Source organism: Branchiostoma belcheri, unplaced genomic scaffold (assembly GCF_001625305.1).
Source record: "Branchiostoma belcheri isolate BF01 breed outbred unplaced genomic scaffold, Haploidv18h27 scaffold67, whole genome shotgun sequence".
Lineage (NCBI taxonomy): Eukaryota > Metazoa > Chordata > Leptocardii > Amphioxiformes > Branchiostomatidae > Branchiostoma > Branchiostoma belcheri.
This window is the reverse complement of record NW_017804320.1, coordinates 1,724,600-1,749,899: the sequence shown is the minus strand read 5'-3', so window position 1 is coordinate 1,749,899 and position 25,300 is coordinate 1,724,600. Positions and strand designations below refer to the sequence as shown.

Sequence of the window (25,300 nt, the reverse complement as noted above, 5' to 3'; positions counted from 1 at the left end):
TCGGCAGAACGTACAGTACCTGTGAGAAAGCCGTAATGTACTGTGCATAGCACTTCGGCAGAACAGCTCATTTTAGGTCGTATTTGCGTATATAAGGTTTAAATACTGTCTGTAGTTTCCAAACGTTTTGTAGGAAAAGATATCGTCTGCAACAGGCAAAATTCTGATGCAACGTTGACCAAACATCCAACAAAAACCGTCGAAAATCAGGGTATCTGCCGACGTGCTAACTAAAATAATCACAACTTCAGGTCATTCTAAGTGCTGGACATTCTGTACGGAAAACTTGATATTTTCACCTCATCTCTGAGAATGGTTCCCCTCTGCCTGAGCGTGAGTGACTCGTCCACCACGTTCTGCACGTGGATGTACCGGTTCTGCCAGTTCACCAACTCTCGCCTGATGGCGCTGCTGAGCGGGTCTGCGTCGTCGATAGACTGAAAACACAGTCATCACACCATGTCAAACCTATTCAGACCCTTGGGGAACAGGGGTGCCAGAGTATACAGTGCAATTAATGGAATACAGTGCAATCGTATTAGTACACAGTGCAATTTTACTAGTAATGCACTGTATACTAGTGAAATTGCACTGTGTACTAATACGATTGCACTGTATTCCGTAAAATTAAACTGTATACTAATACCATTGCACTGTATTCCGTAAAATTGCACTGTATACTAGTAAAATTGCACTATATTCCATAAAATTGCACTATATTCCATAAAATTGCACTGTATTCCATAAAATTGTAATGTATTCCATAAAATTGCACTGTATACTCTGGAGCCCCTGGAGAAACCGTACGCAATTTTCTTATACGGCTTGTACACGTAAATTTATGTTTATTGATGTTCACCCTCACTTATTTCGACATGCGGCAAGATGAAATCCCCGGCAGTTACCGCCTTGTAGGTTTGACTGGCCGCACTTCGGAGGGAAAGAAACTACCTCCCCGCGGCCGGACTCCCTTGGCCAATCTTGCTCTCTTTCTACGATCCGTATTCCCGTAGAAAGGCCTGGTGGAGGCTAGCTTATTACACTATTATTTTTCATCCAATTTGTGTCCTAAGATTTGGCGTCCCTTCAAATTTCAAATCTAGGCATCTTGTTTTTCGGCCCTTCTTTATTGTTTTTCTAGCAGTAGATTTAGGGTCTCCAGAGGACGTCATTCATAAAATTACTTGGTGTAGCCTTAACAATTAATACAAACCTTGTCTATAGACTTGGGGTCGAACCGTGACAGGTGTAACTCGAACTGTAGGTACACACGTGCGTTCATGTCGTCTACTGACATCAGGAGGGAGTTGAAAAAAGTCAAACAGGCCAGCTGAAATGTGGAAAAGACACTTGTCAAAACATGCGCATTTAAATAAAGGCTGACTACTACTGCTAGAGATTTGACAACAAAGAGCATACAAACACAGATGACCATCATTTCGCCACTCACACTCACTCACTCACTCACTCACTCACTCACTCAGTCACTCAGTCACTCACTCACTAACTCACTAACTCACTCACTCACCCACTCACCCACTCACCCACTCATCCCCTCATCCACTCACTCACTCACCCACTCACTAAGTCACAAACTCACTCACCCACTCACACAATCAGTCAGTCAGTCACTAACTCACTCACTCACTCACCAACCCAGTCACTCACTCACCCACTCACCCACTCACTCACTCACTCACTCACTCACTCACTCACTCACTCACTCACTCACTCACCAACCCAGTCACTCACCCACTCACCCACTCACTCACTCACCAACCCAGTCACTCACTCACCCACTCACTCACTCACTCACTCACTCACTCACTCACTCACTCACTCACTCACTCACCAACCCAGTCACTCACTCACCCACTCACTCACTCACTCACTCACTCACTCACTCACTCACTCACTCACACATAGCACATCCACATAGATTCACTCGGACACTTTGTTTCACTTGACACTGTAAGGATTTTGGACACTGAACACGACTATTTCCTGTGAGCGGTGAAGGAGGCTATATACATCAGGGCCCATCACCCTTCAGCCGCGACGGGGGCCGACATCGTCTACCAGATTCCTTTTGACCCAGTGTTGACGTCACACTTCAAAGAAGCCACGTGACTAGCCTCACTAGGTGAGGAAGACCAGATTGACTGGTCGAAAGCTCTAGGTGAGAGAACTTTTTGTGTTGGATCTAAAGTTTTAACTCTAGACATTATTACATGTTGTTGACTCTAACCTTGAATGAACTGCGGCATGACTCTGCCTGTAGCATGTTGACCAGCTGTTTGAACCTGTGCGTCTCCCCGACCTGCAGCTTCAGGTAAAACAGGCTCCTCAGCACCGCCCCGGGACCGTTGTGGTGCCCCGTACACTTCGTCAGGATCTGTAGCAACATTACAAGACAGACTCGCATCGTTACAACAGCAACAAGAACAACAACAAGAACAACAACAACATCATCATAAGCAGCAGCAGCAATTGTTATTGACACATCATAAATACAGCGACTTTCGTAATTATATAAGGTCTACTACAACTATGGATTAACCCGTAGTACATACAAGCACATGAAAAAAATCAACAATTATCACTAGTTCTGTGGTCTAAACATTCTTTGATATATACCTATTTGTACATAGTAAAGGTTACCTTCTAGAATATGATTGAATTTATCTATTGTATAAAATTATGATGAGAAAATCGACGCACAGTGAGGACCTCTAGCGAGAGTAACAATAAGAGCGCATTTTTAAGTACGTACGTACTAGTAAATGTTTAACTCTGCAACCCAGATTCGACGATGTCATTGATTGGGATGTGTGTCTTAAAGTTTATGTTAGACAAAAGAGGAGCACCCTAATGAACAGAAACCGGCATGTGGGGTCGTAGCGTTAGATTGCTCGCCTCGGAACCAAGAGGTCCCGAGTTCGAATCCTGCCATGCCACCGATCTTGTGCCCTTGGGAAAGGCACTTTACACGAATTTCCTTACTTTACTCAGGTGAAAATGAGTATGTCTGTTGTACGTTCATACGTCTGTCTGTGTTGGTGGCGGCATGAAAATAAGTTGAAAAAACGTGCGTGTGCCGTCGTCAAGTTTTGTAAAAGATGTTGGAATAAAGAAAAAAAACGGCATGTCTACCTGCAGAGCAATCGTCCTAGTCTCGTGGTGACTGCTGATGAGACTCAGGGCGATGGTCTCCAAGTTGACCGGCTCCTCAACAAGCACAGAGAGGCACTGTAGATGAAACGTTGGAAAAGCGTGAGATGAAAATGCTTCAATTCAGTTTTTAACCGAAAGTGTGATATATGTTTGTGTGCAATGTCAAATAAACTATTACCATTCGTTATTATTGTAATATAGTAGGGTACAATGACACTTTTGTAATTGGACCAAAAATAGTAATCTGTAATATCTGTAATATATGTAACTCTTTGATACTGTATGAATGTATACATAACTCTTTTATCATCACCATAATTCAGTTTTTTTTTACCGCAAGTGTGACATATGTTTGTGTGCAATGTCAAATGAACTAATACCATTCATTATTATTATACCATAGTAGGCTACAACAACACTTTTGCAATTGGAATATGCAAATGCAAATAGTGCAAGCGATGAAAGAATATTATTTTGTCATTTACTGTTTTTCAACGTGTAACAAAGAGCTGTTAAGGCTAGGAAAAAATGTTGTTTTTCCTGTTTGAGTCCTGAAAAAATAAGGGTCGGTAGGTAGGGATTATTTTTGTTTCTTTCTTATCTTTTATTAGACGTTGGCAGTCTCTAGTGATTCAACTTATACAATACAGTTTAACAAAGTAAACCTTCCATGAGGACACTTATATTTTCAATGTCAATGTTGGAAAACCGACTGTACAACGTTTCATCACTCAGGTGTCAGAACATGAAGGTCAATCAGCTCGAAAAATCTATGTCCCTTGCAGGGGTCCACCCAAAAAAAGGCTAGGTTCGGCAGTTTTTTCTAGGGTCGGTCGGGAAACAGGAAACACAACATTTTTTTCCTAGGTCTAATACCTCTGTTTCAGCCAGGGCCTTGAGACACAGTAGACAGTTGTGTTCGTCTTCCTGCACAACATTAATACATTTATTAAAGAATTAGTACATGCATATAGATTCATTGGAACAAGGTCACATACAACTCTATGTGTTTGCAATTAATTACCCTAGTCGACTTTATTACCCTAGTCGACCTTCCTCTGATTTCATTTTCTCATATGAATAGTCATAAAATAAAATAAATTGCATACACACAGCTCCATAGTTTGTCACAAGGACTGTCACACAATATGTCATTTTTATGATGACATATCTAGAGTTTATGCATACATATGCACTTGGTTGTCCTGTAATTAAAATGGGATCAATCAACTTGTAGAGGTGAACTTGAAAAACTAATGTTGTTCTCTACAGCCCCTAAACGTCACTGAAAAGTTAAACTAATAAGGGAAAACACCCCAGTTTAGTTTCTAATAGGTTCTCTTGAATTCGATTCTGAACACCCCCCAAGTCTAGCGACCGTCTCTTTCAGGTCAGGAAAAAATCTAAAGCAAACACTGCACATCCCTCTAGCTACAAGACCAACAGCATTTCTCTTTCTTTAACCTCTCAAATTTGAGTAAATTTTAGGGGAAAAGGGTTGTTCCCATGAAAAATGATGTAGACAATTGGGCACATCACCCATAATTTCGCCACCAATACCACTGATATTGTCGGAAAGAGAAATTTTAAAACCCTATGTACATTTTTTTGTGAAACATCCTTTGTAAGAATTGGAGACGAAGAACGTTAAAGGCATCCAATGCATTTTCAGGGCGGCGAAACTGGAAATATTCTGAGTGAGGCGATATGTATGATATTGACACATACTGTCACACATTAGCACATTTGAATCAGTATTTCATACTTTAGGCATCTAAAACTGCAGAAACAGGCCCCAAGATTAGTCCTTTTTCTAGGTGGTACCCTAAATATCAATCCAGGTCCTTCTAGTAACAGTTTTTCGTAGGAATTCGGGGCATTTTTGCTCTATGAATGTCAAGATACATTGGGACATCGTTGTTTCAACTTAGTAACTATGTAGAATATTGGCCTTGAAAAATCTGGTTTCTGCACTGAATGCCTTTAACCGATCTGCATGTCCATACTATCGTGGCCCACAAGTACACGCCTACGACGCCTAACGCAGGTGTTTGCGCAGGCGACGCAGGCGTGTACTTGTGGGCCACGGTACCATACCATCTGTTTCCTGATGCGGGAGTCCCCCGTGTCCTTGCCTGAGATGACGGCCAGGCTGAGGGTACCGCTGTGCTTCAGTGAGTTGTCCTTCAGAAAGGCGACCAGACGCCGCATGCCGTGGTGAGGACTGCCCACAAACTCCTTCACAAAACTACCGGGAGATAACACTGATAAATCAGCATCTTGAAATAGAATAGACTAGCGTTTGACGTGAAAAGTATGATATTTATGTTGAACATATTGTTTTTGCTCAGTTTCTTCCTCTTCTTCTTCTCCAAACAGTGACCTCAGACCTGACCAATGGCATGATTTGTTGACGTCTGTCAACATGGTGACTGATGTTGGGTTACATAATGTTGAAATTTCATGGTCTGCTCTGCTCCTGTCACCATATACTAGTAGTACATGTATGTGAATGTGTTTGAGTAAGAATTAACAGTGTCCGAAGGTAAACATTATGCATTTGCTTTACAAATGTTACTTCTATAGTCTTGCTTATAACTTCTTTACTTGCAAAATCATGCTTTTCGTTCCATAAGACTGCCTGGCCGGGCCCTGGTTTGGAAATGCGACCTCAGCATGTAGTGTAGAATTTACAAAAGATATGCAAGAAAATGTCAAAGCAAAACACGTTAAACACTTGATGTCATGCAAGACCGAATGTATAGCAGACAAACTATGTAATTATGTCTCCAAATGTTTCAAAAAGAGAGAAGAAAGGGCAACTAACAGTAGATGATAGGTAGTATATAGTATTGTTATAATGTATAAATTCCTAGCAATTAGCATTAGAATATAGCGTCCCAGTATGCAATACTCATGTTTTGCATACTGCATATCCTCTTGTGCATTTAGCCCATATGGGCAAGAACATGCAATAAAGATTCATATCATATCATATCATATCATATCATATCAATATACGTACTTTCCTTGAGACATTTCTATGTCGTACTGCAGGTCCGGTAGAAGTCGCGAGGTGGGGACTAGTGACTTGAGCAGGCGTTTGGACGGCTTGGCCTTCCGCAGGGCAGGGTTCATGTTCTTCTGTAACTGCTCCACGTAAAACTCAGGCTTCTGTTTCGGGCGCTGCAAGGACATGATGATGACAACCATGATCTCATTATTACCATGCCCGTAGCCAGGATTTTGAATGGGGGGGGGTTCTTCCCAATGCTTGAGGGGACCTCGAGCGCCGTAGGCGCGAGGCGAGCACCGAAGGCGCAAGGTTCCTAGGGGGATCCGGGGCATGCTTCCCCGGAAAATTTAAAAAAAAATGAACCTTCTAAAATGGCATTTCGAGCATTTTCGAGCAAAAAAATCAGAGATAAATTTTTATTCAATGACAAAGGGAGCAGTTTTCTACGATTCCAGTCCATCTTTTCAAGAAAACTCTTGGACCTTAACATAAAAAGTGGACCAAAAAGTGGACCTTTACATAAAAAGTGGACCAAAAAGTGGACCTTTGAGCCTTGTGGGGGGGGGGTTCTTCCGAACTTGGCTACGGGCATGATTACCTTCGCCAAGAAGGTTATGTTTTCAGAGGCGTTCGTGTGTGTCTGTGACTGTGTGTCTGTCTGTGTGTGTATCTGTAAACACGGTAACTTGAGAAGGCTTACATGGATTGACTTGATATTTGGTAGGTGGGTAGGTCTTGATTAGACCTAGAAATGATTAGATTTTGGGCCCCCTAGCTGCTTCTTATGGTACTGCAGCTGAACTTCCGGTTTTGATATCTCATGACCTAGACATGCTAGGGTTACGAAATTTGGATGATAGATAGCTCATGTTTGTTATGGAAAACATAAGGAAAGCATAATGTTTTTTCTCTGTTTCCTCTTTTTCTTCTTCTCCAAACCAAAAAGGTCAATGACCTGAACCAGCCGTCTGTCATCATGGTAACTAGTGTTGGCTTACATCATGTTGCAATTTTACAGCAGGAGGAATTTAGACTCCTGTCTCACCATATATATGAATGTGTTTGAGTAAGAATCAACAAAGCAGACTATATGCGAAGGTAAACATTAGGAATTTGCTATGCAAATGTTACCTTTCTGGTTTGTACAGTTTTTAACTACGTGTAAAATGTATAGCCTTCACCAGGCCTTTCTACGGGAATATGGAATTCGGCAAAAAAAGAGAGCAAAATTGGCCAAGGGAGTCGAACCAGTCAAAACTACAAGACGGCCAAACTCTCCTAGCCTGGCAAATATATTCTCAATCTCTTATACATAGCCAGCGTAGTTAGTCTGGTACAGACTAGAAAATGGATACTGTCTGGTCAATTTGATACTGTCACTAGAAGATCTGGTTGGAGATGAGATGTTTACCTTTTCCATGACCATACGCCACTTGTCCTCCTGTGACAGGTGCTGTAGTTCCTCCTGTCGCTCGGGAGACAGCGGACCCATTCTGTCCTGTCAGGGCGGGGCAAAACACAAGAGATAACGGTTATAACTTTTATGTATACTCTTGTGTACATGTTTCTCCATGTCATGTATTTCTGTAGTGATCTCACGTGTCGTATCACAGCTTGATGGCGAGTTTTCTTCTTTGTATTTGTTCATTATCTGTCATAAGCTACAAATAGAATCCACACCTTTTGCATTCATGATGTAACTACCTCCATCGAATACACGATGACCGCTGCTAGTAAGATACATATATAGACGCTAGAGTACCAAACGACCACTAGACCGGAAATATTACAGTGGTTCCCACACCGGCCCTGGGAGTTTTGGCAAAGAGTGCCGCTCCAGGGATGTCGAATTTGGAAGAATCGAGGACGAATCTTGAAAAGAAAGGGGGGAGTAGTGTAACAGTGGGGGTTTATAGGCGCTACCAACTGGTCGACGGGTCTAGACCTTTTCGGCCGAGTGGTTAGAGCGTCGGATTTTGAAGCTGGTGCTCGGGAGGTCGTGGTTTCAAATCCCGGCCCGGGACCAGAGGTTTTTATCTGTTTCTACTCGCTCTTCCTGTTTCTTACAGTAATGTGGTTGAAAATATGAATTTATTTCTGGTTCACAACGCAAACAAAATGAACTTGAAGCGACTGTACCTAATATATAACAATTATTAACAGGGCCAAGGGTTACTCCAGCAGTCAGAACCATGAACTTTATAAACACTAAGATCTTTGTCAACTCCACTCACTGCCACTCACTGTAGCTTGACAAAGTGTCTGACAAATAAAAACGTAGAAAGACAAGAACATGAAAAATGACAACAACCCATCCTCCCTAGGCCTGTCACCAATCAACGCATTTCACTGTTATAAGGCTCTGTCACAGAGTAAGAAGATGTAATATGTATCTTGCCTGTATGTACCAAAGATGCCAACACAATGATCTGGTACCATTTGTCACATCCAACCAATGTTCAAATCTTTGTCAAGGCGCATCTGTGATGTCTTTACTCTCGGTAAAATACAAATGGCAGAATCCGTGCATGACAGGCCGTGCAAAAATGAAATGTTTCTCTTTGAACACACGGCAGGTCGAAAAAATAAATACAGTAACAAGAGCTGGAAAGTCTTTCATAGCTGCGTTGGGAGGTTTATTATGTTTACCGAAGGAAAATATATTGTTTTTGCTCTGTTTCTTTTTCTTCCGTTTCAAACACTGACCTCTGACCTGGTCAATGACCTGAACCAGACTGTCTCTCACCATGGTAACTGGTGTTGGGTCACATCATGTTGCAATTTTATAGTAGGAGGGATTTAGACTCCTGTCACCATATATGTGAATGTGTTTGAGTAAGAATTAACAGAGCAGACCATATGCGAAAGGAAACATTATGCATTTGCCTTGCAAATGTTACCTTTCTAGTTGTGGCCACCGTGATATTTCGATGCATTAGTAGTCTACGTCATTCTACTAATAACCATGTACATTGAAGTTTCTACATCGCAAAGTGTCACATAGAATGTCTCCAAGTCTGTATCTGTATCTGTATAGCCGGTATAACCGCCATTCGGCGTAACACATCAGCTTCACAGGCACGCGGCGCGACAGCTAGCAGCTAGCTATATCACACCGAACAACTTGTTACACTCAATCTTTGCACATTTAGTTGCAGGAGTTGTTTAAAGCTTTCTAGTGTTGATGCCCCAACTGTGCAACGAGTTCCAGTCTACGATAGTTCTGGGGAAATACGAGTTTTTGAACACCTCAATTCTTGGTTGATAACTCTGATATTTGAAGGCATGACTGTTTCTTGTTCTTTTCTGGGCTGGTATCAGATACTTAGTGGTTGGCACGTCTACCAGTTTATTAGTCATTTTGTACATCATGTACAGTCTGGACATTCTTAGTCTGTCTTCCAGTGACCCCCACTGTAGGTTGACCTCATAGTTTCGCGTCTGGTTTCGCCACTGTGTACAAGTTATGCAGGAGGAGCAGCTAGTTGTTTACTTGGTCGGCAAAGTCTACATCTATGCGATAAGTGGTCAAACAGTCAGTTCTTGTTTTTCACTCCTGTGGTGGACATTTCTGTAAACAGTACTAGTTTGGGGACGTGAGAGATGGATTTTTCTTGTATGGCAGTTTTTTTTCACAAAATCGTTCTTTTGTTGAAAGATACCATGCATCTTTAGGATAGTATTATAGGTTTATGGTATAATGGTATCTGAGTTACATTGGTATTTTTCTGACAAAAAGAAGATATTTTGGACTTTTTTAGGTTAAGAATTCTCCATTCATTGCCACACGTTCTACATGTATGTATTTTGCATAGTGTACTATTTTGTACTACATGTATTGTAATTATGGGTTCACCACACCACGAAGTGGTGGTGAACCCATATTGCTTTTTCTGATGTTTCTTCTCCTCCTTCTCCTTCTCCTCCTGCCATATTTTTAAATGGATTCAGCTTCTTCATTTTAGGGCCTAAGGTCCTGAAATTTGGTATGGAGGTACAGTGGGCAAATACCCCTAGGCGTTTTTTAAATTTTTGTGATACAGGCTTTTAGAATGGTTTTATTTGAGTTTTTTGGCTGTGTTATAGCAAATGTATTACTGAGTTAGTGTGCAGTGTTACCACATTTGGGCATGAGTCATCACAATGGAATGCAGGGCATCAACCAATAGGCATGCAGCTTTCCTCTATTCTCCTTGCTGATTGGCTGTTGGAATTTAACAGGCTTAACTTAATTAATACCTGCTCAGATCCATTCCATACTGACAGTATGTCTGTATTCAAGTGTTTTGGTAGGTATTTCAAGCTTTCCTGCTCCAGCATTGGAATGCGGGGCATGAACACTTCTTTTTTTCTTGAAAATCAACAGTTTGCATTATGCAATTAAAAATCCTAACCAATAATGTAGGGAATAGCTATCCAACTGTTGTAGTCTTAGTTGTATGTTACTTCATACTATAGTTATATCAATGTAAAGCATTGTTTTCCCTTGTGTTTCTCATTCTTTCCCTGCCATGTCGTAAAATGTGGTGAAGCCATTGCTGTATTTGCTCCAAAGCAAATGTCGGCCTTTCTAGTTTCCAACATTATTTCAATTATTTGCATGCCCACAGCTGACAATGTTTACATACTAGGTTATTCACGTCGTCTTAATTTTATGGATGACATCCTCTGAAGACCCTCAAACTAGTGAGCGCGGGCGAATAAAAAAAACTCCCGGCCAAAAATAAAAATGCTACTAAACCACAGGAATACAAAGCTGGTATTGTGAATTTGCGACAGTACTTAGCAACGTATACGACATGCTGGCTTTTTGCGGCATTTATGAATCGGTACTGTACTTATGTACTGAGCTCTTGAGTCGTGGAGCTTCGAATTCGATAGCCGTGGTACACGGCTCCGTTTTGTCGCTGACTACCATGGACTACCCAGGCCTAGAGACAGGCCAGAGCCTCGGTGGAGGTGATTTTTTTTTGAAGGCGACAGGCGAAAATAAATGCGCGCGCGGATGCCATCCATAAAATTAAGTCAGTGTGGCCTTATGTGTGCTACATGTATGCATTTTACAAAGCGTACTAGATGTATTGTAATTTCCAACATTACTTTAATTATTATTCCCTACAGAGCTGACAATGTTTGCATCTAGGTTATTCATTGCCTTGTTTTAGCTTATTTATATTTCGTCTTAACATAGCGGGTACCTCTTTTCTGTAACAGGTAACTCAGGACTTTGGACGCAGATAAGAACTCTGCCAGCACATTCTTGTCGTTCCGCGTAGGTCTGTTACTCAAATACTTGACGTCAATATGTTGTCAAGAGAACGCTTCACAGTCCAGGGTATGCGTGACCCAGAGTACAAAGATTAGCATGGCGGGACCACCACTTGAGGCAAAATTCGTGGAAAAACTATGGCGTCACCCGTCTCAGAAGCCCCTCTGTACGTGTTCTTATAATTAAATGTCTGTCACATTTGATATCCCATTAATGAAAAGTTTATTGCAAATTCGTGCCCGGAGGCTAATTGCAAATTAAAAAAAAATAAAAGAACAATGAAACTGAGTGTAAAATAACTAAAGTCTATATGATAAAGGTAGCTGTCTAGAACTATAACTATGTCTGAAGGGTTTGACTTCTCTTCTGTAAACCATGGAAGGCGTAATGTCACACCTTTTCCAAAATTTGTGGGTTTTTGGAAGTTAAAAGAAGAATAGTTTTTTCTTGATATGCCATTCATGAACGTAAAATCTATGTATAATCATTAAAGTATATAATACAAGTGATCTGTCCTAGTACAAATACGGCAGACAATGCTGCATGCTAGGTTAGTTTTAATTATCTAGGGATAATAGCCTAACGTATAATGTCTTGTTTTCATCGTGGGAATTTTTTGACACGTAGGTACAAAATGTACTCCGAATGCACAATCCCCAGCCTATGCATATTACCTTGCACTGAGTACGAGATAGTTTTTGGAGTATAGTAGTAATATATCCTGTTTTGTAACATCTACAGTTTCATAAAATTCATAAAATTTGCTCTCTGATTTTTCCGTGTTCTCCATCAGACACCTAACCATTGAAGTGCTGGCCCAAACAAGTATTTACTAGTACATTAAAAATCAATAATTAGTCCCGGCCATTCTTCCCTACCATTGTAAAAATAGCCATACTTTCCGTGACCTTAGCGGGCTGCACATATTTACACAAGTTCAGGGTCATCAGGAGAGAATTTGACCCCTGACCCCGCCGCCATATTTCAGTCGCGACACCCGCAAAGCATCACGGGAAACAAAGGCTCGAAAATATTTGCCTTTCTGATAAGACTGCAAATTAAAGACCCCCTGAAGCAGATGAAAAGTACCGCTTTAGGCTGAGGAGAGATAACCTCTCTTTAAGTGTGTCTAGGTCACCCGTGCTTCTGCCTTTTTGTATCCTGGTAAGGCCACACCGACTTAATTTTATGGATGACATACTCTGGAGACCCCCAAACTAGTGCGCGCGGGCGAATAAAAAAATTCCGGCCAAAAATAAAAATGCTACTAAACCACAGGAATACAAAGCCGGTATTGTGAATTTGCGGTAGTGCATAGCGACGTACACGACAAGCCGACACATGCTGACTTTTTGCGGATTTTATGAATTAGCACTGTACGTATGTACTGAGTTCTTGAGTCCTGGAGCTTCGGTAGCCTGGGTGCCATCTTTCAGAGTTACCGCCGGCTCCGTATTATCGCCAAGTGCCCAGGTCTAGAGCCAGGCCAGAGCCTCGGAGGACGTGATTTTTTTTTTTGGAGAACAGGCGAAAATCAATGCGCGCGCGGATGTCATCCATAAAATTAAATCGGTGTGGCCTTAGTATCATTTTAAGGGTTAATATCTTTCGATAAATAACACAAACTTTTAAAGGAATCTGTATCAGTATAGCCGGTGTAAAACAGAAGTCAAACAAAGTTATTTTGTACCCTGTTTCAATGTTCTTTTATCTTTGTTATTTGCAATTAGCCTTCGGGCAGGAATTTGCAATAAACTTGTTATAACCACCTCTTGGTGAACACACCAGCTTCACAGGCACGCGGCGCGGCGGCAGCTGGCTACATTACATCGAACGACTTGTTACAACTAGCCTTTGAACATATAACTCTAAACATGACTCGGTTGTATGATTCCATCTTTAAAGACAAGACACTTGTATTATGATTATTGTTCTGATCAATTATTTGTTATGATTTGAATCATTATGGGTTCACCACAAAGTGGTGAACCCATATTGCTTTTTCTCATGATTCTCCTTCTTCTCCTGCCATTTCTTTAAATGGATTCAGCTTCTTCATTTTGGGGCCTAAGGACCTGAAATTTGGTATGGAAGTACAGTAGGCGAATACCCCTAGGCGTTTTTTTAATTTTTGTGATACAGGCTTTTAGAATGGTTTAGTATTTGAGTTTTTTGGCTGTGTTATAGCAAATGTATTACTGAGTTAGTGTGCAGTGTTACCACATTTGGGCATGAGTCATCACAATGGAATGCAGGGCATCAACCAATAGGCATGCAGTTTTCCTCTAGTCTCCTTGCTGATTGGCTGTTAGGATTTAACAGGCTTAACTTAATTAATACCTGCACAGAGCCATTCCATACTGACAGTAGGTCTGTGTTCAAGTGTTTTGGTAGGTATTTTATGCTTTCCTGCTCCAGCATTGGAATGCGGGGCATGAACGCTTCTTTTTTTCTTGAAAATCAACAGTTTGCATTATGCAATTAAAAATCCTAACCAATAATGAGGGTCTGCATGCCCTTTTTCGTTAACCGTTATGGGCTATTTTAATTTACCGTTAATCGTTGCCGGCCCGCTCTAATTTAACGTTAAGCGTTATCAGTATATTCCTCGTGAAGCGTTATTGGTCGTTTTAATTCAACGTAAAACGTTATTTGTCATCCTAAATTCAGCGTTAAGCGTTAATGAATAATTCTTCGTTACGCCTAATTTTGCCTTTCAAAGTGCAGGAAAATGCGTCATTGAAGGTTCAAAATACAAAATTTTCTGGGGGAGAATGCCCCCGGACCCCCCTACATTGCTCGCGCCTTTGGCGCTCGACTCGCGCTTCTGCGCTCGGTCCCTTCGGCTCTAGCCAGAACCAGCTTTCCTGTCAATTTCCGGAAGTTTGCGGAGAGTTACAGAATTGTTTTTAAAGAATCCGTCAACCTTGACAGGCAAATTAACAAAAATCTTGAGTAAAATATGAAAACATCAGAAGGACCGACAAACACTCTCAACACCATGATTTGCCTCTCAAAATGTGGGAAATTGCGTTTTTGAAGGCTTAAAAATCCTAAATTTCCCGGGGGAGCATTTCCCCCGGACCCCCCTAGATTACGACGCTCCCCTCTCAAAATCCACTGGGCAGACTGAAAAAATGTAAGCTGGCTGACGTCGACTCGGACTCCCCTTTATTTGTGGACGCACTCGGGGACCAGGGCATGTGGGGAACACAGGGTACACATACCTTTAATGCGTGCTTCATTACATGTAAGATATACGTAATTTTGTCAGTGATCACCTTTTCTCACAAAGCGAGATACCAAATCCAGTGCAGCTCGAACGAAAAAAAGTCTGTCAATTTACCGTTAAGCGTTGCCGACCGTCCTGAATTTACCGTTAAGCGTTATCGGCCCTGCTGAATTCACCGTTAACCGTTGCCAGGACCCCCCCATGCAGACCCTCAATAATGTAGGGAATAGCTATCCAACTGTTGGAGTCTTAGTTACTTCATACTATAGTTATATCAATGTAAAGAATTGTTTTCCCTTGTGTTTCTCATTCTTTCCCTGCCATGTCGTAAAATGTGGTGAACCCATCGCTGTATTTGCTCCAAAGCAAATGTCGGCCTTTCTAGTTATGATTATTTTTATGATCAACGATTTGTTATGATACAAAATATTGTTATGATTATTATTATTATGATCAGTGATTTGTTATGATTTGAATTAGTGTGTAAGGGATGTTTCATTGCATTGTATGTTGTTTTGATATACGAATAAAATAAATAAAAAAAAGACAAGACACTTACCAGGACTCTTTTAAACTTCTCGTCCACCACATCTCTGTCTGGTATACTGCCGTCAGACACTGAGTTCAGATCTGTGGACAAGAAAGAAGATTATAGGCGACAGCAAGTAAATTTTATGGATGACATTCTCCACAGACTCCAAATCTAATGCGATAGGGCGAAAAAACAAGGCGGGCCAAAAAAACAAGATTCCTACATTTTCAAATTTTGACACCATAAACCTTGTTAAACAAGAAATGATACCTATATTGTGCTAGGTGTACTGTCAACTATTACAACATCCATTTCTCACTGAAACAACTTTGAAAAAAAAAAAGGTTTTCAATCATTGTACAAATGGTTTTGATTCAGTGAAAAAAAAATCACGTATGCACAACCACCATCACACATAAAAGGAATGAAATACATCACTGCATCAAAGAAAAAGACAAAAGATAAAATCAGAGCCTTGTCTTGTCTCCTCTCTTCATATTTATCCGCCATCCACGTTCCAACATGGCAACAGACATCTTTGCCCATTTTCGGCATGTTGACCACTGTCAGAGGGCAACAAAATTTCTTGTTTTGTTTTTAAAAACTCAGCCGAAAATGAATGCGCGCGATGATGTCATACACAAAAGAAATACTTGCTGTGGCCTTATGATAGAATGAAATTACGTATTTGGATGTAGGTACGTTTTTGAACTCTCCATATACTGAAGGATAAGGGTACCGAAAATGTGAAAACCTATAAGACAAAGTTGTTGTTTGATACGTTTCTCTTGAATGCTGGCAAAATATCTAATATATCCACTTATGTAGGCCAATTTATACACAATTCACTGACAAAATGCAATAAATTCCTGACACAATATATTACTATTAGAGTTAGATTAGTATAATTAGTGTCTCTTTATTGTTATACTTTGTCTATGAAAGTACATGTAGACCAGATTCTTAGTATAGTTAGTAGAACTGTTAGATATTTTTAGCATCGCACCAACTATGTATGTATGTTAGCATCACCAACTATGTATGTATGTTTTGCCATACGTTGTACCCGCTACATCTGTTACGCAATAAAGTTCTTCTTCTTCTTCTATCTGATATTAAATTGCTATGACGCCAATTGTACTATTCATTGCACGGTATATTGGTGTCCTTCAATGGATAAAATATCTTACATGAATGTGTGAGGGTCACAATTCCATATCCTTGACAGATTGTTTATTATTATTAAATGAACAAATAATAATAATAAACAAATAGACAAGCTGTCAAGGATATGGACGTTCAATAGAAAAGAAAGCCAGGCATGTGTGATATAACTTAGTCATTGTTAGTCACATTTCGTGCATGTGTTACCAAAATATTTTGGCTGGCACTCTTGACTGCTGAAAACAGAAGGCAACATAAAAACAAGTCGACATCGAAGTGTAATGTCATTAAATCGAAGCACAATACTTGAAAACCGGTACTTATTTGTTTATTTATTTTGGGTATCGGAATTGTTATATTGAGTCATGGCTTTGTAATTACAATTCAAGGTAGCTGTTCGTGACTATTTATTGTCAGCAGGACTTGGCAGCATTATTCTACATACTGTACGGTGCAAGTGCAATTTTGTTTTGGAGACGAGCACTGTATGGCACTGTGTACGAGAGAGAGAGAGAGAGCGAGAGCGAGAGAGACAGAGAAAGAGAATGGTTTATTCACACGCAAATTAAAAAGTACACTTAAAAACGGTTTACAGTTGTCACAAATAATCAGCTTGTAAATGTTGTATCCTATGTAAATAAGACGTTTTTAAGAATGCATGTCACTTGAATGTATTTAACCACACTTTTTCCCCAGGGCAAACCCATAATAAAGCTTCAAGCTAGTTGGGCTGCCCTGGCTGTGTTGTACCAGCCGAACCAATAGATAAAGCAGCTATGTCCATTTAGTTGAATTGAGGTGTGACATAAGATAGAAGCAATCAGTTATATACGTTACAATAGTAACAGTAATTATCTCGGGCACTTGCTACATGTAAATATTGTATATATATACTTATAAAACTCCTGAAATTGCATAGTGATAATTAGACTTATTTCTTTACACAATGGGTGATTAGTATTAGTTGACGGCAGGTAGACTGTGTGTTGCCGTTTACCATATATTGTTTGAACACGTTGATAACGCTATTTCCTCTTTAACTGAAACTTCCAATCCAGATTGTAGCTCTCCGACGGTGTAGCAACAACAGAGTGTTATCGATTCATTCTTAGAGACAGGATCAGTGTGCTTATGTCGAACAAAAGGTTTTTTTTGGGGGGAAAGCGGCTCGAGGTTAGGCTACGACCTGAAATACATGACTTTACATATCCACAGTTCCACACCCTACCATATAGTTACAGGGCTCGAAATACTGGTGGGTGCCTGTGCACCTAAGTGCACCCAAATTTTGGGCTGTGCACTAAACTGTTTTCGTAGGTTTACGTATGTAAAGATGTTAAAAGTGTTGAATTTGTGTGCAGCATATTTTTAACATCTAAGTGTCAGGAAAATAACAAAATCATTGTTGTAGCACTTTTCTTTAGCAAGGAAACATTATTAGTTTTTGCTGACACTCTACCTATTTTATCTTATATGGTGCACCCCAAATTTTTTGTGCACCTAATTTTTTAGGTTGGATGCACCAGTGCACCTATTAACAAAAATGAATTTCGAGCCCTGAGTTGTAAGGATAGCATTACACAGTGGCATTTGAATTTGGATACTGCCTTAACATCATACGACATTGCAAATACCACGTTACCGACAAGCATAAGAAACATAAAAATCTTCATCACCTTCATAGCATCACTACTAACATGGTCTCTACCAGACTCCTTTGCAGGCACGTGCAGGAAAATGGACCCTCTCTGGCCGGTCCGGTTAATAAAATCCCCTTTTTAGGCTAGCCTCCGTAGCAGGCTTATAGAACTGGGGGTTTGGTGGTCTCCGGCTGTTTTCTGATTAGTCCAAAAAACGGGAGTAATTCAACCAGGCCGGCTATGTTGTCTATATGCAATCAGAAAATAGCAGATAAAAGCCCCCAAAGACCCTGAAGACCCCCCAAAACCCCCATTTTATGGCATGCTATGGAGGCTGTTTTTAGGCCAATTTCTACTATTTATTCAGCCTGCAAATGAGTCTGATTGGAGACTACTACTAACATATATGCCACAGAGAACCTACGTGTAGAAATAGGACAGACCGTTGTCTGTTACTAACCTAGCCTAGTGGCTATCCAAGCAGTCCACACTCTTCTATGCCGTATTTGCAAAAACATCGCAGCGGAAAAATACTAGCAACACATGTGCGTGCAGGGATATTTGTATTACAACAGTACTGAAACGCGAAACACACTTACGTGCATCAACGTAATTATTTTGCATATTTTTAGAAAGGCCGAATATTGTTGTATCATATCATATGGGTGGTAATGAGATTGGATTACGGGACTAATATCCGTGGATACTAATTATGAGTATGTATGGTCACATTAATAATTCATAAACTCCTTCTGCTTGAGATAAGGTTGCACGGAGGTGGTGATGGCTGCACTCAATGCAGTTTTTAGAGCTTGGAAACCCGATTTTTCACAGCCAATATTATAGTAATTTATCTACATACTGAGTTGAAACTACACTGTCCCAATGTATATCGACCCTCCGGCAGCAAAAATTCCCAAAATTCTGACGGAAAATGGTTACTGGAAGGGCCCTGGGCTAATTTTTAGGGTACCACCCAGAAAATAAAAGACTCATCTTGGGACTTGTTTCTGCAGTTGTAAAATCCCAATGTACGAGTATGAAATGCTGACTCAAATGTGCTAATGTGAAGTAGTTTGTGTTATTATCACAAAGATTGCCTTATTCAGAATATTTCCAAGTTTGCTGCCCTGAAATCGCATCGGATGCCTTTGACGTGATAAGGGGTGGATCACTAATAAGTACTAGGTGGAGGCGTGGTTGGCATTTACATTTGACTAAAATTTAACACAAAATTCGATTCAATTCGTATAGAAAGGTAGGCGTGGCCTAAACCTAGTCAGACAGGGGAAGATAAAAAAGGAAGAAAATCCAAAACTCGCTTGTAGAGTATAAGTTTGCCCAATGTGGTAGAACTCACGCCTACCTGAACAGGAAGAAGACAGGTTATCCTCGCACCAGGCATACGCGCTGGACGGTACCACCAGCGGAAACCCGTCGGGCTCACCCCCCTGCCCGCCCGAGCACAGCCGTCCACACAGCCGCTTCAACATCCTACCAAACACCAGCTAAACTACCTTGCCTTTCAGAGGTTAGAAGCTATATAAGGCCACACCAAGTAATATTTATGGATGACATCAGCGCGCGCATTAATTTTCGCCTGATTTTTAAAAAAAAAAAGAAATTTTGTTGCCTTCTAACAGTGGTCAACATGCCGAAATGGGGCAAAAATGTCTGTAGCCATGCCGGAAGGTGTATGCCAGATAATTATGAAGAGAGGAGACAAGAAAAGGCTCTGATCTAATGTTTTGTTCCTTACTTTGATGCAGTTATGTGATGTTGGCTGTGTATGTGTGATGTTCCCACTGAATCAAAACCATTTGTACAATGATTGAGTCAAAATTTTAAAATGTAGGAACCTTGTTTTTTTCGGCTCGTCTTGTTTGTTTTTTGGCCCGCTCGCATTAGATTTGGAGTCTGCGGAGCATGTCATCCATAAAATCTACTTGCTGTGGCCTAACAACATTTCTTTGAACCTGCCAAGTCGCTCGGTATCAGAGCACGCTTCAAGTACATTCTTTTGTACTTTAGAATTCAGTTCTGGCGTATTTACAAAGGGCCCCCTTATCCTACCTGAACTTTGAGAGCCAATAGTGAAGTATAATAGAATAAATGACCCGTCGAACTTAGTGTGTGTGTGTGTGTGTATAGAAGCTTAGGAATTGTGCTCGTGCCCGATAGAACATTTGATGGTTGAATATTTTTCTATGTGTTGGTAGTGGATATTAACATGCTTGAACTATTCAACAATATATCAATTGTAGCATGAAGATAATTTACATACTCTGACCAATATGTCATTATACATCGTTGACCTAATTTTTGTGTCTTCAAAATGGCGTTTTTGTTTTCTAACAAATAAGTCGTAAAATGTATTAGTTTTTATAATCGTCTGAGGTTTTTGAATGTTAAAATTCTGCCCTAAAATAGGCTTGATGCACAACAGAAAGTTTTTTGCTTGTAATTATTAGAATGGAATGGCGTTTTTGTTAGACAAACAAGTCGTATGAAATATGGTAGATGTTTTTATAATCGTCTGAGATTTTTGAACATTAAAATTCTGTCCTAAGATAGTGTTTATATCAGAAGCTTGACACGCAACAGAAGTTTTTTGGAGGTAATTAGGCCATGTTGAGTTGATTATATGGATGACATCCGCGCGCGCATGAATTTTCGGCCGTTTCCAAAAAAAAAACTTTCACACAAAATGTAAATCGGACCTAGGACCTAGAGGCTCAAAACTAGGACCTCCTAGTTTTGAGCAGAACACGCTACCGCTACGCCACATGACCCCAACTGAGCTGATATTACATCAGACCGGAAATTTACTCTTCAATAATATTTTTACAGGCGTGTACGTTTTTTTCACAACGACAATGAGAATAAACTTAATTTCATATTCACGCCTTATATGGGCCAAATGTACTACGTTAGATAACTGAGGTATAAGGGTAGAAGGAACAAGTGTTACATTACTGTGCTACGTGTATATCTACAAGATCTCTTCTCTCTTTTTGAAACAAGCATGAATAAATTTTCATAGTTTTCATTTACATGAACACCTACATACCTACGTGCCACACAAAGTAAGGTTAGTCTCTACCAGACTAACTACGCTGGCTATAGCTATATGTAGGAGAATATTTGCCAGGGGAGTTTGGCCGCCTTGTAGGTTTGACTGGCCGCGCAGTTCGGAGGGAAAGAAACTACTAGTACCTCCCCCAATTTTATTCTCTTATTTTGTTGAATTCTACGATCCGTATTCCCGTAGAAAGGCCTGGTGGAGGCAACAGTAATGTAGCGTAAAGAACTTCTTGCTAAAAGCGTTACCTGAGCATATAGAGTCCGTATCTTCGAGCCAGTCGTACGCGCTGAGAAAAGGTCCGTTTCCATACTTGAACAACAACGCACTAGGCTCCTGATCTTCCCAATTTTGAGGCAACACTTCACTCGATTGTCGTCTGAACACTCGTGGCAACACCTCGCTTGAAAACCTCCTAAACATCCCTGATTTAAGTTACTTCGAGGTAATCCTACTATAATTAATTTTTGCCCGGATAAAGGTATGATTTTTCAGCGTGCAACACCACAGGGCGCTTTTTGAACAACTGTTCCCTGTTCTACTGTGTTGAACTTTACTCTTTAAATATCGTAAAAAAATAAATCCATAAATCCGCAGTGTTTATCAGGGCTCGAAATTAAAGGTGGTCCGATGGCTACTGACTACTAAAATTTAGGCTGGGACAACTAAAAAGACACTTGTTTGGGACAATAGAAAAATAATCAACATCAGAATGTCAGCCCTTCTTTTGTTTATCAGGCACACGTTTAACAGGAAAAGTCCCCCCGAATTTCCCTCCTACACATTATAGTGCGCCTGGGAGTCAGATCATAAGCAAAATATACGTTGACTTACCCAAAAAACAGGTTGGGACAGTTCATCCTCACTTCGGGACAATTGAAATTTATTTTTGGGACAGTGCTGGGACAATAGGAAACAAGACTGGCAATGAAAACATACATTGCCATGGCGACGGTGGTTGCTGTTAGGGTTATTGTTTGCATGGTACTGCCATCATTTCATGATTTTGAGGTAGCCTTGGTACCTGTCAAGTCTAGACAGATACAGTGCACTACTCCCCTGAGTGTATAGTGAATGAGCCCCGGGGTCACAGAAATTAGGGCCATCTGGGGCAGACGGGTCTTCCCAAGGGTTCCAGGAATGTGGACATACATGTAGATGTGGGTCAGAGAAATGCCTGTTCCATTCCTAGAATTCTTGCAAATTGCACATAATACTGTACCATTAGGCTCCTCCCTGAGACGTCGCCAAAAAAAGTTAATTTCGAGGCCTGTTTATGTATGGAGTTTGCCTCATCAAGCATAAGGAAACGCCTGTGGACAATGTTTACATCACGATTTGGCCTTCAGGATGCATACCACAGGAGTAATGAGTACTGTTGACTCTAAATCAGTGAAAAACAACGACAACGAAACTACGCTGACTTTCAGAATCACACTAAGGCCACACCGACTTAATTTCATGGATGACATCTACGCGCGCATTAAATTTTCGCCTGTTCTCAAAAAAGGAAAAAAAAAGACCACGTCCTCCGCGAGGCTCTGGTCTCGCTGTAGGCCTGGGTAGTCCATGGTAGTTAGCGATAATACGGAGCCGGGCACCCAGGCTACCGAAGCTCCACGACTCAAGAACTCAGTACGTACGTAAAAAGCCGGCATGTGGTGGCTTGTCGTATACATCGCTATGTACTGCCGTAAATTCACAATACCATCTTTGTATTCCTGTGGTTTTGTAGCATTTCTATTTTTGGCCGTAATTTTTTTTATTCGCCCGCGCGCACTAGTTTGGGGTTCTTCAGAGGATGTCATCCATAAAATTAAGACGGTGTGGCCTAACGTTTGTGATGTGAAGTCATCAGCAATGATTAATAAGGCATGTGACTACACAATCGATCACACAACCAACCGTAAATGCACTGATACTGAACGAATTCCAAAATCTCAAGGTTTCCACGTCACCAAAGGATGCGATTAGGCCAGCGAATGGTTGGGTAAATGGAACAGAAAATATGATTATGCAAGTGTATACATATCACGTGGTAGTGTTACAATGGGTTTTGCTAGCCTCCATAGCATGCAAAAAAAACTGGGAGTTTTGGGGGTCTTCAGGGAGCTTTTGTGTGATATTTTCTGATTGCATATAGACAACATAGCCGGCCTGGTTGAATTACCCCCGTTTTTTTAGAACTGGGCTAATCAGAAAACAGCCGAAGACCACCAAACCCCCAGTTCTATAAGCCTGTTACGTAGGCTAGGGTTTTGCAAACTCGTGAAATGTGAGAGGTTGTTGTACCCACCTACGCTAATTTCGTCGGAGTCCCCGTCGTCCAAATAGCTGGTGTAGGCGCTGGGCAGATCCTCGGGCCTGAAGCCCATGAGGTGTACGGACCCTGGGCGGGACCCGGGGAGACTGGACCCGAGCCCGAGGTCTTGTAGAGAGCCGATGCTCTGGGCATGGTACCCCCTCTTATGCTTTAGCCACGCCAGCTTGATGCCTTCCTACGGGCGAAAAAATGAGTCAGTATTCCTAACAACTGTACGTTAGTTTAAAACGCCTTGATAGGTACGGCTTACCCTGGATGCCAAACTAGTGTCGGGCCGTTAGCCGTTTTCCTTCGGCAGCCAAGAACCTTCGCCCGCCTAGCTAAATTACCGCTACGGGGTTGAGCCCGAGGGGTTTGTCCGGCCCTATTACTATAGCATCCAGGGTAGGTACGGCTAGCATCAAGTAGATACATAACATAGTATTTGGGGCAGGCTGTCTTCGGGGCTCTAATAGTTTCCCCCCGCCCAGTACAACAGTCCGCCCCGGTAGGAGTGTTACGCTAAAATACAGAGTTTGGTACGTCGGGGAGTTCAAATCAAACTCCTGCCGTGAATACTAGTAACCTACCGGGGAAACCTAGCTCAGGCGGGCGGTGAAGATCTCCTGCAGTCCCGAAGAAAAGCCTCCCCAACCACGATAGGTTAGTAGACACACGTCAGAGTTTTACTGAGAACGCTATCACGTCAAAAAACAACAACAACACGCCTGTCTGCGAGAGTTCTAAACTACGACAAACATGCTAGACACGACTTCAGCACACACCTTGGCAACTACAGACCAACTTGTACCCGCCAGGTCCACGAACTCTGACCCGACTAGGGGAAGAAAAATCGATAAAGATTTTTGAACCAAGAGAAGACTTCTCGGTACCACACCCATAATGGTTTTCGTGAGTGATTTAGGAAGAACTTCTATTGTCTTCTTTACATTGTGGACAACAATCTACGGTTTTGAAAATTGTTTATATAGACTTAATAAAACGACCAACAGCTATAATTTTTATGGTTTGATTGTTAGTCTTTTTAGGGCCTCCACTGAAATATTGTGGACGAAAATAGCCCTAAACGTAGCTGAAAATGTTTGTTGTATATACCGGAAATACTTACGTGGTGTGCCCACGCCCAGTGGATGGTTGCAACAGGTGTTTTTACCGTGTAACGTTTCCAGACTCACCGGGCGTGACGCTAGAGACAAAGCGGCTACTCACCTCAACAACTGCCGCCCGCAAACTCAAGTCCACCCGGTGAAGATTCCAAAACTGACCGAGAGAGTTTAGGATTGTAAAAGGAAAGTCTTGAAAGCTTTTCTTCCTCTGGGTGTCGGCCCAGAGTCGCGAGACGGTCACAAAGAGTACGTGAGTCACCGTATGATGTCAGAGGTAAACCTAGTGCAAAGGTCTCCCCCTGCCACGGTGTGTTGTTCAAACAATCGGACAGGGAGAGTTAAAGTACTGTTTGTACTACTGCGGTTATTGGGTAGGGCTTAAACAACTAACAAGGAAGTTAAAGGAACCCAATGCGATTTCAGGGAAGCAAAACTAAAAATATTCTGAATAAGGCAATCTTTGTGACATTGACACATACTGCTTCACATTAGCACATTTCATACTTTGGGCTTTTAAAACAGCAGAAACAAGCCCCAAGATGAGTCATTTATTTTATGGGTGGTACCGTAAAAATCAGCTAAAGGCTCTTCCAGTAACCATTTTCCGTCAGAATTTCGGGAATATTTGCTCCATGAGGGTCAATATACATTTGGATGGTGTGATTTCAGCTCAGTATGTAGATAAATGACTAGGCTTTGAAAAATTGGGGTTTCAAACCCTAAAAACTACACTGGATGCCTTTAAATGCGAGTCACGCCACA

At 41.2% G+C, this 25,300-nt stretch overlaps 1 protein-coding gene across 1 annotated transcript in view; it reads right to left on the bottom strand.

The window, feature by feature from the left end:
• Window positions 1-24,806, bottom strand: part of LOC109483898 (formin-like protein 3) — a gene marked incomplete at its 5' end in the record, with an annotated part of 39,207 nt that extends 14,401 nt beyond the window's left edge. Inside the window, 11 exons of the mRNA XM_019787037.1 lie at window positions 300-437; window positions 1,214-1,330; window positions 2,249-2,395; window positions 3,154-3,249; window positions 4,051-4,101; window positions 5,272-5,422; window positions 6,200-6,360; window positions 7,602-7,688; window positions 15,251-15,321; window positions 23,406-23,607; window positions 24,642-24,806. Of these exons, the coding sequence (XP_019642596.1) occupies window positions 300-437; window positions 1,214-1,330; window positions 2,249-2,395; window positions 3,154-3,249; window positions 4,051-4,101; window positions 5,272-5,422; window positions 6,200-6,360; window positions 7,602-7,688; window positions 15,251-15,321; window positions 23,406-23,607; window positions 24,642-24,806 (1,386 nt within the window). The remainder of the gene's footprint in view (window positions 1-299; window positions 438-1,213; window positions 1,331-2,248; window positions 2,396-3,153; window positions 3,250-4,050; window positions 4,102-5,271; window positions 5,423-6,199; window positions 6,361-7,601; window positions 7,689-15,250; window positions 15,322-23,405; window positions 23,608-24,641) is intronic.
• Between the last annotated feature and the right edge of the window lie 494 nt (window positions 24,807-25,300).